The sequence below is a fragment of the Saccopteryx leptura genome, chromosome 1 (assembly GCF_036850995.1).
Source record: "Saccopteryx leptura isolate mSacLep1 chromosome 1, mSacLep1_pri_phased_curated, whole genome shotgun sequence".
NCBI classification, from domain to species: domain Eukaryota; kingdom Metazoa; phylum Chordata; class Mammalia; order Chiroptera; family Emballonuridae; genus Saccopteryx; species Saccopteryx leptura.
The window spans coordinates 335,699,683-335,716,276 of NC_089503.1; the positions used below are offsets into that span (position 1 = coordinate 335,699,683).

At 43.0% G+C, this 16,594-nt stretch overlaps 2 protein-coding genes across 4 annotated transcripts in view; both read left to right on the forward strand.

The window, feature by feature from the left end:
- MDN1 (midasin AAA ATPase 1) overlaps window positions 1-7,382 on the forward strand; it is a 164,887-nt gene extending 157,505 nt beyond the window's left edge. For all 3 annotated transcript variants that reach the window (XM_066358873.1, XM_066358874.1, XM_066358875.1), the window contains 5 exons: window positions 2,083-2,156; window positions 2,254-2,368; window positions 3,335-3,398; window positions 4,743-4,885; window positions 5,582-7,382. In XM_066358873.1, coding sequence (XP_066214970.1) covers window positions 2,083-2,156; window positions 2,254-2,368; window positions 3,335-3,398; window positions 4,743-4,885; window positions 5,582-5,770 — 585 coding nt within the window. In that variant the 3' untranslated portion in view covers window positions 5,771-7,382. The remainder of the gene's footprint in view (window positions 1-2,082; window positions 2,157-2,253; window positions 2,369-3,334; window positions 3,399-4,742; window positions 4,886-5,581) is intronic.
- Window positions 7,383-10,960: 3,578 nt separating this feature from the next.
- On the forward strand, window positions 10,961-12,967 carry LYRM2 (LYR motif containing 2). The gene is made up of 3 exons (XM_066358876.1): window positions 10,961-11,046; window positions 11,605-11,745; window positions 12,201-12,967. Exons 1-3 carry the CDS (start codon window positions 11,002-11,004, stop codon window positions 12,279-12,281), a joined length of 267 nt encoding a protein of 88 aa, XP_066214973.1. The 5' UTR covers window positions 10,961-11,001; the 3' UTR covers window positions 12,282-12,967.
- The last annotated feature ends 3,627 nt before the right edge of the window (window positions 12,968-16,594 follow it).

Sequence of the window (16,594 nt, forward strand, 5' to 3'; positions counted from 1 at the left end):
CCACTATTTTGTTGCACATGCATTGGTTGCTTCTCATATGTGCCCTGATCAGCAACTGAAGCCACAACCTCAGTGCACTGGGATGACACTATCCATTAAGCCACTGGCCAAAACCTGAATATCTTTTAAAAAATTGTATTCCTCACACATTCCTTTTTTTTTTTTAATGTGGGAAGTGGGTAATAGTGAAACAGACTCCAGCGTGTGCCCCACCTGGTATCCAACCAGCAACACCAGTCTGGTGCCAATGTTCAACTCAACTGAGCCATTTTTAGTGCCTCAGGCTATTGCATTAGGACCAACTGAGCTATCCTCAGCACCCGGGCCAGCACTCAAACCAGTCGAGCCACTGGCTGTGGGACGGGAAGAGGGAGAGAAGCAGATGGTCGCTTCTTCTGTGTGCCCTGACCAGGAATCGAAGCTGGGATGTCCGTATGCCAGGCTGATGCTCTATACACTAAGTAAACCGGCCAGGACCTCATCACACATTTCTTTAAGTCTGAAATTATCTAGAATTAGTGTCTATCAGTACTAACAAAGCTTAGGAACCTGAATAGAATTACTTATGATACCGTAAATAATACCATGGACAATAAAGACTTGTTTGTTTTCATCATAGTACGATACTGTCTTTTCTTTTTATTATAGACATTCTAGTAGTCTATCTAGTAGTAGATGTGGTTTTATTTATTTATTTATTTATTACAGAGACAGAGAGTTAGAGAGAGGGATAGATAGGGACAGACAGACAAGAATGGAGAGAGATGAGAAGCATCAATCATCAGTTTTTCGTTGCGACACCTTAGTTGTTCATTGATTGCTTTCTCATATGTGCCTTAACCATGGGCCTTCAGCAGACCAAGTAACCCCTGGCTTGATCCAGAGACCTTGGGTCCAAGCTGGTGAGCTTTGCTCAAACCAGATGAGCCCGCGCTCAAGCTGGCGACCTCGGGGTCTCGAACCTGGGTCCTCCGTATCCCAGTCCGATGCTCTATCCACTGTGCCACCGCCTGGTCAGGCTAAAGACTTTTTACATTGATGTTGTTAATGCATCATGAATCAGTGACCAACCCAAAGTCTATACATAGGCTCTGCTGGAAGTTTAACCTCTGAACCTGAGTTCAGGTCCCAGCTTCCACTACCGCATGACTAACTACTGCGTGACTTTGGGCAGTTTATTTACTTCTTGTCAGTCTAAGAATTGAGGATTATACAGTACTTACCTAAAGAAGAGTTGCTACAAAATGTAGATGACATAATGGATGTAGAGCACTTGGTTTAATGTGTAGCACATGATAGGTGTTCAGTAGATGTTACTCACTCTTAGTATCGCTGTAACATCCTTTTACATGCATTTAAAATTTAAAACTATGCTGTCATTTATGCATGTTTAGAATAAATTGGTTGTTAAAATCTTTTACCCACAAGAAATTACCTTTTAATTTTTTAGCGAGGGAGAGAGAAGGGTATAGACAGGGACAGACAGGAAAGGAAAGAGATGAGAAGCATCAACTCATAGTTATGGCTCCTTAGTTGTTCACTGATTGCTTTTTTTATGTTCTTTGGCTGGGGCTCCAGCTGAGCCAGTGACCCCTTGCTCAAGCCAGTGACCATAGGGTCATGTCTGTGATTCCACACCTAGGCTGGCAACCCCATGCTTAAGGTGATAAGCCCACGCTCAAGCCAGAGACCTCGGGGTTTTGAACCTGGGTCCTCAGGGTCCCAGACCGATGCTCTATCCACTGTGCCACCACTGCTCAGGCTAAATTACTTTTATGTAGTCAAAAAGAAATTTTAAATGGAAAGTTTAAGTTTATGGGCCAAATGTCTGAAGTTTTATTGGATGATGTCCAGAGCAGACCTTTCCTCCCAATGTAATGGATTTTGGATTTCAGCATGTGTGATGTTAGCCAGGGCCGAAAGTCACTCAAGCCTCTGGGTTGACTGTGAATGATCACATTGATGGTGTTCTTCTATGGGCCATACCAAAAAAAAGTTTTCTGTGGATTCTTGGTATGAAAAAGGTTGAAAGGCACTGGTCTAGAGGATGTTCTGATTCCTTCAACCCTTATTGTTTCACAGCTTGCATTTGAGTCTTTGGCTGTAATTGGAAATGCACTAACGCTTCTGGAAGTGGGCCAGGTTGCAGTGTGCAGGTAAGAGTGTCTTTTATTTACACTGGGAAAACTAGCCTACTGTGGTTTTGTTCATGAGACAGTGACTCCCCATTGTATTTGGCTTTTCTCCCCCAAGTTTTGGAGAATCCTTAAAGCTGTTACACCCATTCCATGAACAGTTCAGTGACTACTCAGGGTCCCAGATTCTGCGGCTCTGCAAATTCCAGCAAAAGAAAACCAAGATTGCTCAGGTATGCTGATACCGTCAAACGTCTTCTGCACAGCTATTCTTCTCATTTAGGGGAGATGTGATTTTTAGAACACCTTCCTCCCAGTACAGTATTAGGACAGGTAAAATTTACAATATAGAATAGTCGTAAACCCCAGCCTGTGTACCACCGGACAGAAAATGCCTTGCCACCTATTAGTAAACATGGTGTGACCTCTTCCCTCAGTCTCTCAAAGATCAGTTTTGACTTTGTATCTTTGATTTTTTGGATCTCTATTTTTCTGAGAGGTCTGGGACATTTTGAAATATAAACTGCCTCCCACTACTCTACCCAGGTGAGTCAAGGGCAGTTTCTCCCCCATTCAACCTGGAGAAGTGGTGTAAAATAAAGCCAGTGGCTTGCTCAGGATGCCACAGCATGGGCTAACAACGCTGACCGGACTCTGGCCTTCACTTAGCCTTTCTAGGTCGCACTGCACAACTGCACACTGTGTATTTCCTTGCAGCCTTTCTAGGTCACACTGCACAACTGCACACTGTGTATTTCCTTGCAGCCTTTCTAGGTCACACTGCACAACTGCACACTGTGTATTTCCTTGAGCCTTTCTAGATCACACTGCACAACTGCACACTGTGTATTTCCTTGAGCCTTTTTTTTTTTGCTGAGTTCTCTTTTTTGAAAAAAGGTAGCTGTTTGGTTCATTTGGGGATTTACTGACTTATCCCCCAGTAAAAGTTTCTTTTTCCTTTGGGGTGTTTTCTAGAAAACTAGTGGGTGTGTGCCAGACACGTCTGTGTTTGAGAATGCCAGTAACCGAGCGTAATTGCCAAGCAGTGGTCCTTTCCTACAGGTGGCTGGAAGGACCGTTTGATTGCCTGTGGATCTGAGATGGTTCTCTGGTGATTACTTATGTGGCAGAAATAACTAGGCTCTCTGACCATGGGAAGAGAGTTTAAATAGCTTTCTAATAGTCTGTTTCTGGTTTAGTTTCTAGAGTCTGTAGCCAGCATGTTCGCAACTGCTCAGCAGCCCTCACACAGCATCAGTCCAGGTGAGCTGCATTCTTCTGCCTTTGTTGACAAAATGATTTTCTGTTGTGTTTGCAAGTTGCTTGCTTAGTCTCACTGTACCCATCACCATCTTTTAGCGTGTGCATGCTCTCTAGGCAAAGAAAGGAACAGTGGATGGAGACATATTAAGCATTCGAGACGTTGATTCATTCAAAAAATTTTAATGAACCAATACCCATGAAGCTTATAATCAATTAGGGAACTAGACCCTAATTAACTAGTTTATAATTAGTATATACTTACTTGATTGATTGACAAGAGTTATGAAAGGAGCAAGGTGTATGGAATTAAGTAGGAATATTCTATAATATCTTAACAGAGGAAAGCAGAGGACCAGCTAATTCAACCGTGATTGATTTAGGGCTTGAAACACTCTAGTTCTTTATCTAGCTCTTTACAGAATCGCTCGGTCTTGATTGTATCATGGAGAACCTCTCTGCTTGAAGCAGGCCTTTCATGCACTTCAAGACTCGGTAAACTTCTTTGACAGAGAAAAACAACCCATCCTCAAACACTACAAACTTTTGCTGATAACATTCTATAACTAAATATTTTTAAACATTTTAATTCACCATCTATCCTAATGGTTCCTTTTTAATCTTTTTAAATTTTTTCATTTATTGATTTTTGTGAAGAGAGAGAGACAGGAACATTGGTAAGTTTCTGTATGTTCCCTGACCGTGGATCAAACCAGCAACTTCTGTGATTCGGGACGATGCTTCAACTAAATGAGCTACCTGGCCAGGGCCATTCTGAGTTTTTAAATGAATTTTCAAGAAAAAAAATATAGGTCCTGGCCGGGTAGCTAAGTTGGTTAGTGTTGTTCCCACATGCCATTCTGGGTCAGTTCCCAGTTGAGGCTCATACAGGAATCGACCAACGAATACAAAGATAAGTGGAACAACAAATTGATGTTTCTGTCTCCTTTCCTCTCTAAATAAAAAAATACAGAAATCGGGTACAAAAAATTAGTAAAAATTTCTAAGTGTTCTGATGGTTACTTTCTTCAAAAGGCCTTTAGAAGTACTGCATTTTTACATTAGCCAAAAACATGTATTTTAGTTGTCATGTATGTTCCTGTCCAGTTAAGTTGATCTAAATGAGTCATTTTCTGAAACACTATTGGGAAATTGCTTTATTGACAGAAGCTGTGTATAATTAACAGATCTAATTGGGTGCCCCCCACTGGTGCTCAAAACTCACCAGTTTCTGTCTGATGTTTACAGTACAGAGAAAGCCTACACTGACCCGTCTTACTGTAGGTAGCCGTGAGTTACTGTTAACAGTTGGTTTGCAGTGTGGCCTCCCTTCCTCCCCTGCTGCAGACATTGCCCAGCTCCTCCTGGTGGTCTCTGATGGACGCGGCCTCTTCCTGGAGGGCAAAGACAGAGTTCGGGCAGCAGTGCAGGCTGCTCGGGATGCAAACATCTTTGTCATTTTTGTTGTGTTGGATAATCCCAGTTCACGGGTGAGTGACAGACAACTAAAAGTCCCTTTTCTGGGGATAAGTGGATATGCCCTTCACCCTGTTCTATCTGAAATACGGCCTAGGTTGCACTGTCATATGCGAAATTCCTAACACGATGTTGTCAGGCACTGTTCTAGGTATTTTATAACTGCCACCCACAGGGTGTAACCCTGTGAGGATTACTCCCACTTTAGTGAAAGACAGAAACACGGATTATAGGTAGCGAGTAGGAAAGCCAGGATTCAGACTGACTCCAGAGACCATCCTCTTAACGAGCCCCTGTGCCAGCTCGCAGTAACGGGCCCTGTCTGGTCACTTGTACTTAGCAGAGCCCTCCTCCGAGCAGGAAGACCACTCGCCACGGGAAAGGTCCACAGGACAGTTCTGTTTCAGGGGAGCGCTGTCGGCATGGCAGGTTAAGGCCTAGATGGCAAGTTGGAGATGTCACCACAGGGAAGGGGTGTTCTCATGCCCCTCCCCCAGCCTGTTGGGGCCTGTCCTCCTAGATGGGGTGCTCAGAAAGGTCCACTCCCCCTCAGTGAGGGTTCTTCAGTTTGTCTTACTTAGTATTGAAAGCTACTTTCATTTGTAGGAATTACATGCAGGAGACCTAAAGTGTCAGCATGTTTCAGGTCATGTTAGAACTAGCCAAGACCATGGATTTTGCTTTTATTTCAAAATGTGTTTTGTTGACAGGATTCTATCTTGGACATTAAAGTACCAATATTTAAAGGGCCGGGAGAGATGCCTGAAATCCGGTCGTACATGGAGGAGTTCCCATTTCCCTTCTACGTCATCCTTCGCGATGCGAACACACTCCCCGAGACGCTCAGCGATGCCCTCAGGCAGTGGTTTGAGTTGGTGATAGCCTCTGACCACCTGTAGAGCACGAGGAAAATCCAGCGTGGAGACTTGAAACCAGTCACACTTCTGGCTCAGGTGTTCCCTTTGGTCAACTGTTTGTGAACTCACAGCTCTAAAATATATTTTATCTTAGATATGAGTTACAAAAATTCACTCAACAGCTGCAAAAAAATTTTTACCACAATATACATTTTACATAATTTCAGAGCAGAGAAATCGCATGGGTTCCTTGCTTTGCCCTAGGCTACTGTTCCTGTAACAAACTCAGGGCCGCGAAGGGGCGGCAGGCGTCTGGTCTTGCCTCTGAGAGCGCTGCCCTGCCAGCCTGTCTTGGAAGCCCTGCCCTTTGGGCCCAGCTGTCTGCTTTCCCTCGAAGGGACCCTGGACACTGGCCTTGAGGGACGCCGCCAGGAGTCCAGCACTGTGCCAGTCGCTTGGATGAAGGCCTGTGCTTTTGACCCTGCTCTAAGGGTTGGCTTGGCCAAGCCCCCAGTATGGGCCCAGCGGCTGGCAGGTGGTTGAGACAGCTGCGTTTCTGAGAGTCTGAGTGTGTTTTCTTACTGGGCTTCATGTAACAGGAAGCTGGTGGGATGGGGGGTGTGTGCTCACAGAGCCACCAGACCCCATGAGACCTCAGGCCCTCGGGCTGTGTAAGAGTGAAGGGGCGCTGCCGTGTCCTTCACATTTGCTGCTTCAGGAAACTATGCAATGATGGAAAGATGATTGTCCCTTTGTTTATTTCTTTCTCTCAGTGCCATAGTCCCTGCTGTTGTAGTAATTTATTTCTTTAGTTCTTTTTTTTTTCCTTAACATTTAAGGGGAAGACTTATTCCTCACACTGCTTTCAAGCTGGACTGAGCCAGTCTCATTCTGGAAAATATGTGCCAGATCCAGAACTAAGCAGCTACATCTGCTATTTTCTCCAGTCAAAATTCAGCGCTTTTAGGCAGTTTTTAGTTGGCCAGAAAGCAGTGCTTGACTACTTGAAACTGTGTGCTGGTTAAGTTCTGTCAGAATCTTGTTTTTACAGAGAACATCATGATGTAATTGTCTGTCTGCCATGTCTGTTATCAAGTTTCACTGTGAAGTTTGCCACTCTTTTGAAGTGGTCATCAGAAACGTTTAACCAAGTGTCCTAAAGCATGTATCTGATGTTATATCATTTTTTATTATAAAAAGCTATGTAGCTTATATTCTGAAACTATTAAAAATATACCACTGGTGATATAACTTATGACCTTTCTTAATGGACTGTAAGAGGAATGTAAAAAGGGATTGGTCTTGTCAGCTGGATCAGTCAGCCGTCACTAGCTTACACGAACGTGACCCCACACGTCAGTGGCTTTACTTATAGTAAGGGGCCGTTTCGTGTTTTCACGGAGAGTGTGCTGCAGCATGCGTGCCTCGTGTCAGTGCAGCAACGGAGAAACACGTAATGGCTCGTGAGATTCTGCTCCAAGGTGACACATCTCTTCTACTCAGACATCACTGGCCAAAGCCCTTTATGGGGCAGGAAGTTGACTCTTCCAGCAGGGTTAGATCTAGTAGGGAAAGACACCAACATTATGACGATGTGGTGGTCTGTCATATCTACCTTGAACTGACTGGACCGTCCAGATTGGAGCTTCGCAACTGGTGTGCTAAGACAGTGATTCCCTTGGCCCCTAGAATAGCTCTTAGGGACAGTAGGAATTCTCATAAGCGGCTACCAAAGAGTTCCATTTTCAGCTTGTGCTGTGATGGGGGAAAGGGTTAGAAGCATGGAAGCAGTCATAGGAGACCATCAGGAACTGAAGAGGTGGGGGTCAGGCAGCCCCTGGCCCAGGGAAAGAAGCATGAATCACTGCCAAGGATATGCTTCTCTTCCTCACACTCATGCACCTGCTACTCGGTCTACATCTGCCTTACTTTCTTCACCTGAACCCCAATCTTCTGTGCTCTGAATTTTGGACATTGATCTTCCGACTGCACTGCAGTTGGAAAAACTTTTTTCCATTGTCTCAAAAAATTTAACGATACAGAAAATGATGTTAAGTGAAAAGATCTAGGTAGAAAAATCACACAGCTGGAAACCAATGTTGTAAAAAAGCAACAACCCACAAAATGAAATACATGCATTAGAAAAATAGCAGATGAGACAGCATCGCAGCCTTACTAACTTCTAGACATTCATCCTGTCCTCCCTCTGCTCTCCTCTGACTGCACTGCAGCTAGACTTTGTTTAAATTTGTGGTATCCTACACTAATCCCTATGCTAGCTTCACTGTCCTACTCACCCTATCCAAACATCTCTCCCTCCAGAGGTTGTGAAGAGGATATGAGCGTGACCTGCCTTTGATGTCCTTTCTCCCTGTATCCCCACCATACTTTTTGATCTGAACACAGCAAACCCAGAAAAATTTGCCAGTGTTCCATGTATCCTTTGTCTGGAATTCTCTCACCTTCTTTGCCTTTCAGACAAACATGTAGCTCAGATAAACCCTCCAGGAAGAATGAATGAGCTCCCATATTCAGAACCTTGACATCCGGAACACTTCATTATGTCTTCTGCCCAAAGCATGAGGCTGAAGACAGAGCATATATGACTCAAGACAGTATTACCAGTGGCTAGCATAAGTGAATGTTTCTGGAGGGGAAGAAGTGGGTAAAAATACCTGTTCTCACACACTTACTAACTTATAGATCGAACACTGTCAAAATTTTAATAAAGACCCTAAAATGAGGCCCTGGCCGGTTGGCTCAGCGGTAGAGCGTCGGCCTGGCGTGCGGGGAACCCAGGTTCGATTCCCAGCCAGGGCACATAGGAGAGGCGCCCATTTGCTTCTCCACCCCCCTCCCCTCCTTCCTCTCTGTCTCTCTCTTCCCCTCCCGCAGCCAAGGCTCCATTGGAGCAAAGATGGCCCGGGTGCTGGGGATGGCTCCTTGGCCTCTGCCCCAGGCGCTAGAGTGGCTCTGGTCGCGGCAGAGCGATGCCCCGGAGGGGCAGAGCATTGCCCCCTGGTGGGCAGAGCGTTGCCCCTGGTGGGTGTGCCGGGTGGATCCCAGTAGGGCGCATGCAGGAGTCTGTCTGACTGTCTCTCCCCGTTTCCGGCTTCAGAAAAATACAAAACAAAAAACAAACAAAAAAAAAACCCTAAAATGAGCCTGACCTGTGGTGGCGCAGTGGATGGATAAAGCATCAACATGGAATGCTGAGGTCACTATTTAGAAACCTTGGGCTTGCCTGGTTAAGGCACATATGGGAAGCAAATATGAGTTGATAACTTCCTGCTCCCCCCCATCTCTAATGAATAAATAAAATCTAAAAAAAAAATCTTAGGATGGTTTGGAGGGAAATGTTACAAAACATTTCTTAAGGTCATACAGACAATAATATACTGGTAAGATTTGTACAAGAAACTACAGGACAGTCTTCCTGCCAAATAGTAAACAATGCAAAAATTAAAAACAGTGTACTAGTCCCAGATGAAATAATCCTGAACAGGATATTGTAACCCTAAGAGAATTTATCATATGGGCATCACAAAGTCCAGGAAGAAGAATAAACTATTAAATGGTGCTGAAATTATAGTTTAGCAGCTGACAACATCCACATCATGAATCATGAATCAAAATAAATTGTAGATGGAATAAATATTTTAAACATTAACAGTGAAAAGGTAAAGTCTAAAATACACACATTATTGTATAGAGACATAAAGCTGCATAAAGGATCAAAAGAAAAAATTAAATAGGCAAATAACCCATATAAAATTAGAATGAAAGTCTTAGCATTAATAGACCAAAATTTTGACAATTCAAAGTAAGTATAACAAAGTGGTTAGGGATGTGTAACTTCACTAATATTTAAAAGGAAAATCAACACATTATTATTGCTAATTAGTCAACAAATCGGGGTGGGAGGAGTCATGGGGTAAGCCTGGTAAAGTAAAAAAAAAAAAAAAAAAACCATTAGAGTGCTATCTGCCCTGTCCTGTTCTCAGTGCGTTACATCTCCAACAGCTGAGGGAGGTGCTATCATCTCACTTCATGGATGGGGAGAAGTTAAATAGCCAGAACACAACTGGGGAAAGGGAGCACTCAAGATTCCAAAAAGAAAGGCAACAGGCAAGTGAACATATTTGTAAATGTTCATCAAATAAACAGATAATTGAACATGTTTGGTTGTACTTTAATTTGGAACAATCCTATTTGGAATAGGAATAAAGCAAAGATTCAGTAACTCCATTATATGATAGTAATATATGTAAGTAAGCGCTTGTGTGTGTGGTGGGGAGGAAAAAATAATTACGAGTAAGTAAAGGTGTAGGGATGGGCATCTCCTTGTTACTTGTGATACAAGATTCTTAAAGCTGCAATCGGACAGCCATTTAAAGCCCTGCAACTAATGAGGATCACGAAGACTACCACACTGCCAGGACGATGACTACAATAGAAAAAGCAGAATGAGAAAGAAAATAAGAAAAAAAGACCAAGGAGCAGGGCACAAATTTTAAAAGAAATTAACATGTAAACTTAGTGTTTCTAACACATTCAAAAAGCTCAAAAGACCCGACTTGTGGTGGCACAGTGGATAAAGCGTAGACCTGGAACGCTGAAGTCGCAGGTTTGAAACCCTGGACCTGTCTGGTCAAGGCACATATGGGAGTTGATGCTTTCTGCTCCTACCCCCTTCTCTCTCTCTCTCTCTCTCTCTCTCTCTCTCTCTCTCTCTCTCTCTTTTATTTGATTCATGATTCATGATGTGGATGTTAAGTTCTTTGTCAGCTGCTAAACTATAATTTCAGCACCATTTAATAGTTTATTCTTCTTCCTGGACTTTCTTCTTCCTGGACTTCTTCCTCTCTTTCTCCCCCCTCTAAAAGTTAAATAAAATCTAAAAAAAAAAAAAAAAAAAAAGGCTCAAAAGAAATACATTGGAATAATCTACCCTACTCATCTCCAGAAAACTTCCACTTAATGAAACTCATAACCATGTGTCAGGAACTGTGCTACAGTGACTTTCCACTCTTATTTCATTCTCAACAATCTATGACACAGAAACTGCCATCCCATCTTACCGATGAGAAAACTTAGGCTAAGACAACTGAAAATATCCCAGGATACAGAACTCCAAAGCGCTGCGGGCTCCAGGCTGACGCACAATCCACGGGTCGTCTCCCTGGAAACGGAGTTCGCCTCGCCCCGCCCCCTGGTCACTCCATTTCCGCTCCTGCGCGCTGTGGCTCCTCCGACCCCGCAGTCTGGAGGACATGTCTACTTCCCGCTTGCCACCAGCGACGCTAACGCTAAAGCAGGTACCGGCTGTTCTCAAGGACCTTATAGGATCTTAGCTCAGTTCCCCACCTCTCCCTACATCCAATCTACGGAGTGCATGGGGGGAGCAACTGCAGTCGGTGACCCTGCATGTAACCTTTGATTGCCCTGGGCAGGTAGGGGGCGGGGCCGGGAGGGCGGGGGCGGGGCCGGCAGAGGCCTGTCCTCTAGTCGGGACCCGAAAAGTGGGGCAGGCTCCTGATCTCTTGGAGTCCTGATGCCTCAGCTTCCCAATGGCTACGGTAAAAACTACTCTGCCTGTTTTTACTGAGTTATGGTAACGAGCAAATAAGGTCACCGAGGAGCATTAATTCAAGTGCTGGTATTGTGGTTGCAGTTTGTAGGAGTCTGGTAGGGTCTAGTGGGCTCTTCAATTTAAGGGTTATGTTTGACAGAGGTGTAAGCCAATAGCCCAAATAAACCTAATGTTGTCTTTGCCCTTTTCAAATTTAAGGACCAAAGTTTGCTTTGCTATAAAGTAGAGCCCTCTGGGCTGTCCATTGTACAGTTGTAATCGCCATTTCTCCTCCCCTGCACAGTTCCTGAGAAGGCAACAAGTTCTCCTTCTCTACAGGAGGATTTTGCAAGCAATTCGGCAAGTTCCAAAGGACTCTGATCGCAAATACCTGAAGGACTGGGCAAGGGAAGAATTCAAAAGAAACAAAAGTGCCACTGAAGAGGTAAGGACAAGATCATAGTAAAAGGGTCGGTAACAGGCCCTGACCCTTTTGTATTATTCAGTGAATTTTTACAAACGTTTAGTAGACATCTTGGAATATAAATGTCACTGAGATGGTACATTGTGATCAATGCTCTAATGTTACTGATTTTCCACTATCTTAAATATTTAAAGTTTTACAATCTTTACTATATCTACATTCTACACTAACATCACCTGGCTTTTAACAGCCTCCTACCCCCACAAACACACAGGAAAAGACTGAATACTACAGCATGATGGTTTGGGAAGAATGACTGCCAGACACTGTGCACTCCTAATTGTTAGCTTTTGGCTTCCCTAATATGCAGCAGTTTGAATTCTCACTGTTGGTTCTTGACTTTAACATGTACAATAATACTGCTGTACCTTGATTAACCAGGTAATGCAGTGACCAACTTTCATTTTCTTCTGCAGGATGCGATCCGGATGATGATTACACAAGGCAACATGCAGCTCAAGGAGTTAGAAAAAACACTTGCTTTAGCAAAATCTTAACTATAGCATTATTGTGAAAGATTTTCAAAGTCTCCAAGAATTTTGTTGAATTTTGTTGTTCAATGATGGGCAGCCCACAACCAGGTCAAACTGTTGTATGTATAACACTCAGCAAAATATCAGAACACGGAGCACTGCATGTCACAGAGAGCACGGAAAAGCCGCATCAGAAAATTGCCTTAGTACTGAAAAACATACCCTGTATTTTGAAAATGTTTCTGGATTGGTCAGAGTTTTTGTAAGAAGAAAAAACCAGTACAACAAATGGTCAGTTAGCACATAAAAAGATACTGGACACCATTATTCAACAAAGAAATGCAAATCAAAACCACAATGAGCTACTACACATGCACTAGAATGGCTGTAATTACAAGTCATGGTGAAGATGTGGAGAAGTCAGAACCTGCATATAATGCAAGTGGGAACATAACAGTGCAGCCATTTTGAAAAAGTCTGCCAGTTGCTCAAAAGGTTAAACATAGTTAACCAATTCAACAGTTTTACTCCTTGTTTTACAACCAAGAGAATTGAAAACGCACACCTACAAAAAGCTTGTACTCAAATATCCACAGCAGTATTTTATAGTAGGAAAAAGTAGAAGCAATCCAAATGTCCCCCACCTGATAAATGGATAACCAAAATGTAGTATGACTACACAATAAATCATTATTCAGTAATAAAAAGGATTTAAGTACTCATATGTGCTTCACACGGACGAACCTTAAAAACATTAAGCCAAAGAGGCCAGTCACAAAAGATCTCATAGTATATGATTCTGTTTATATGTGTAGAATAGGCAGAAAGATTAGTGGCAGCTAGGGCTCTGGATGAGTGGAAAGTAACTTGATGTGGGGTTATCTTGGGTTGATGAAAATATTCTAAAGTTAGATTTTGGTGTTGGTTGCACAACTCTACTAAAATCCATTGAAATGTACATTTTACTTGTATCATGTGAATTATACCTCAAAGCTGTGTTTCTTTTTTTTTTTTACTTTTTATTTTATTTTATTTATTCATTTTAGAGAGGGGGGGGAGAGAGAGAGAGAGAGAGAAGGGGGAGGAGCAGGAAGCATCAACTCCCATATGTGCCTTGACCAGGGAAGCCAGGGTTTTGAACCGGCAACCTCAGAGTTTCCAGGTTGACGCTTTATCCACTGCGCCACCACAGGTCAGGCCTTCTAATTCTTATTTTTTAAGATTTTATTGATTTTAGAGAAGGGAGAGAGAGAGAAAGGTGTGGAGGAAAAGCAGGAAGCATAAGCTCCTAGGTTTTTTTTTTCATTTTTTTAGAGAGGAAAGAGAGTAAGAGAGAGAGAGAAAGGGGGAGGAGCAGGAAGCATCAACTCCCATATGTGCCTTGACCAGGCAAGCCCAGGGTTTTGAACCGGCGACCTCAGTGTTCCAGGTCGACGCTTTATCCACTGCGCCACCACAGGTCAGGCCCTAGTTGCTTTTTGTATGTGCCTTGACTGGGCAAGCCTGGGATTCTGAACTGGCAACCTCAGTATTCCAGGTTGATGCTTTATCTACTGTGCACCACAGGTCAGGCAACTTTTTCGGATTTTTTAAATTGAATATAATTGACATAACATTGTATAAGTCAATAAAGCTGTTTTTTTTTTAAAAAAGAATGAGATGTATAATTGGGGGTGTACTGACCTCAGGAGATAACCTGGAACTTTCTTGAAAAATCCTGCATTACTCCTTAGGGTTGTTGAGGTATGTTCTTCAGATGCGTCATGATCTGTTACTCGAAAAGATCACCACAGAGAATCTAGAGCTTTGTTGGAGAGAGAGGAGAAAAGGGAGGCTTAATGAACATCTTAACACCAAAAGAAGAGGCAGTTTCTTTTTAGACAACCTCTGGATGAAACTAATGTGATGACCTTAACCTCCATGTAAAAGTACAATAAATCATTAGGGAAGATCTTCAGGGGAGTAGGTTTTCCTCCAGTGACTGAAAAATACCCCCCACAGAGTTTGAAGAATACATTTGAGGAAGAAATGGACTTCAGGACACTTGAAAGAGACTGAATATTATTACAGTTAATTTACTGAAAATGTGTTTATGGTAATGGTATTGGCAGACCTGCAGACTGAAGTCCTCTGTTCATCTACAGATCTAAAGAGCTAATTCAAGAATCTGACCAGCCTGACCTGTGGTGGCGCAGTGGATCAAGTGTCAACTTGGAATGCTGAGGTCGCCGATTCGGGGCCCTGGGCTTGCCTGGTCAAGGCACATATGGGAGTTGATGCTTCCTATTCCTCCCCCCTTCTCTCTCTCTCTGTCTCTCCTCTCTAAAAAAAAGAAAAAAAGAATCTGACCAGCACCTGAAAGATAAAGAGAAAATATGCAGAATGAAAAATGTTTTCCAGTATTGGCCTGCGTGCCAGAGGCATAAGCCGAGGTGGCGTATGTCAATGATGTGCATTGCCAGGGTCGACTTTTATGTCCTACAACCTTAGAGCCCAGAAGACAAAATAATTCTAAATACTTTTCCACAGGGTAATCTAATTCAAAATGCTCACATGATACAATTTTTAGATTTTTATAAAAATGTGCATTAGTCAACCTACTGCAAAGCCATTGATGAAAAAGCGTTTCTGAACGGAGAATATGTCAAAAATATTCTTTGTGTAGCATGACTGACATACATAGGCAAATATAGGCTGTCTCAAGCAAATCTAAAATCTCGAAGCTAAAAATCACACTTTTATGAGGTGAGGAAATCAGTGACTTGGTCGTATTCTTCCTAGCAGTGGTGGACATGGAAGACGTAAGAGCATTTGTGCTTTGACTTTCAAGATGCAAATACCCAAGACTCCAAGAAAACGACTTGGAGGGTTTTTGTTTTGTTTTGTTTTTAAAGCAAGAGAGAGAGAGGGACAGACGGACAGTAAGGGAGAGAGATGAGAAGGGTCAGTTCTTCATTGTAGCACCTGAGTTCAAGGATTGCTTTCTTATATGTGCCTTGCGGGGGGGGGGGGGGCTCCAGCAGAGTGAGTGACCCCTTGCTCAAGCCAGTGACCATAGGGTCATGTTTATGATCCCATGCTCAAGCCAGCAACCCTGCGCTCAAGCTGGCGACCTTGGGGTTTCAATCTGCGTCCTCTGTGGCCCAGACCAGTGCTCTAGCCACTGCGGCACTGCCTGGTCAGGTGGTTCTGTTTTGTTTTAAATTATTATTTATTAGTGGGAATGAGAGAGACAGAGACAAGAAGGGAAAGAGATGAGAAACATCAACTCATAGTTGAGGCACCTTGTTTGCTTATTGATTGATTCTCATATGTGCCTTGACTGGGGAGCTCCACTTGAGCCAGTGATCCCTTGCTCAAACCAGCAACCTTTGGGCGCAAGCCAGTGACTCAGCGTTCACGCCTATGAGCCCACACTCAAGCCAGTGACCTTGGGGTTTTGAAACTGGGTCCCCAGCCTCCCAGGTTGATGCTCTCTCCACTGCGACACTGCCGGTCAGATTATTTTGTTTTTTCAAGTGGGTAAAACACTGAAATTTTTTTTTTTAATTTTTTTACAGTCAGAGAGGGATAGACAGGGACAGACAGACAGGAATGGAGAGATGAGAAGCATCAATCATTATTTTTTCGTTGCGCATTGCAACACCTTAATTGTTCATTGATTGCTTTCTCATATGTACCTTGACTGTGGGCCTTCAGCAGACCGAGGAACCCCTTGCTCGAGCCAGCGACCTTGGGCTCAAGCTGGTGAGCTTTTGCTCAAACCAGATGAGCCCTTGCTCAAGCTGGCGACCTCGGGGTCTCGAACCTGGGTCTTCCTCATCTCAGTCCGATGCTCTATCCACTGCGCCACCGCCCTGTCAGGCAACACTGAAAATTTAATTCTTACCTTCCAGAGGCTAAGATATTATAACAGACAAGCTTTTACCTTTATCTCTAAAGAACAGGTTAATTTTATCTGTTCACTTACTTGCTTCAATTATCCCCTCTGAATTATAGGCCAAGTCTGTTGTTCAGACGATTTATTTAACAATTTCTTCTCACATATGAAACCGCAGTATTTAACTAAGATATTGGCCAGAATAGAACTAAAAGTGAAATACATTTTATTCACCATCTTTATTAGTATTATGGATTAGACAACAAATTACCTCTCTGGATGTGTTCCCTGTGAACTATATTCTTGTTTGAATGTGAAACTTTTGTTCCTAAAGTTTAATTTTAAGAAGTTTGAATGTTCAGTTATAAGTCAATCTTTATATTAACATTTAAAAAAATATAACAGCTTTCTAGCATATGAAAAGTGGCTACAGCTACTTAACATATTGACTGCCCGT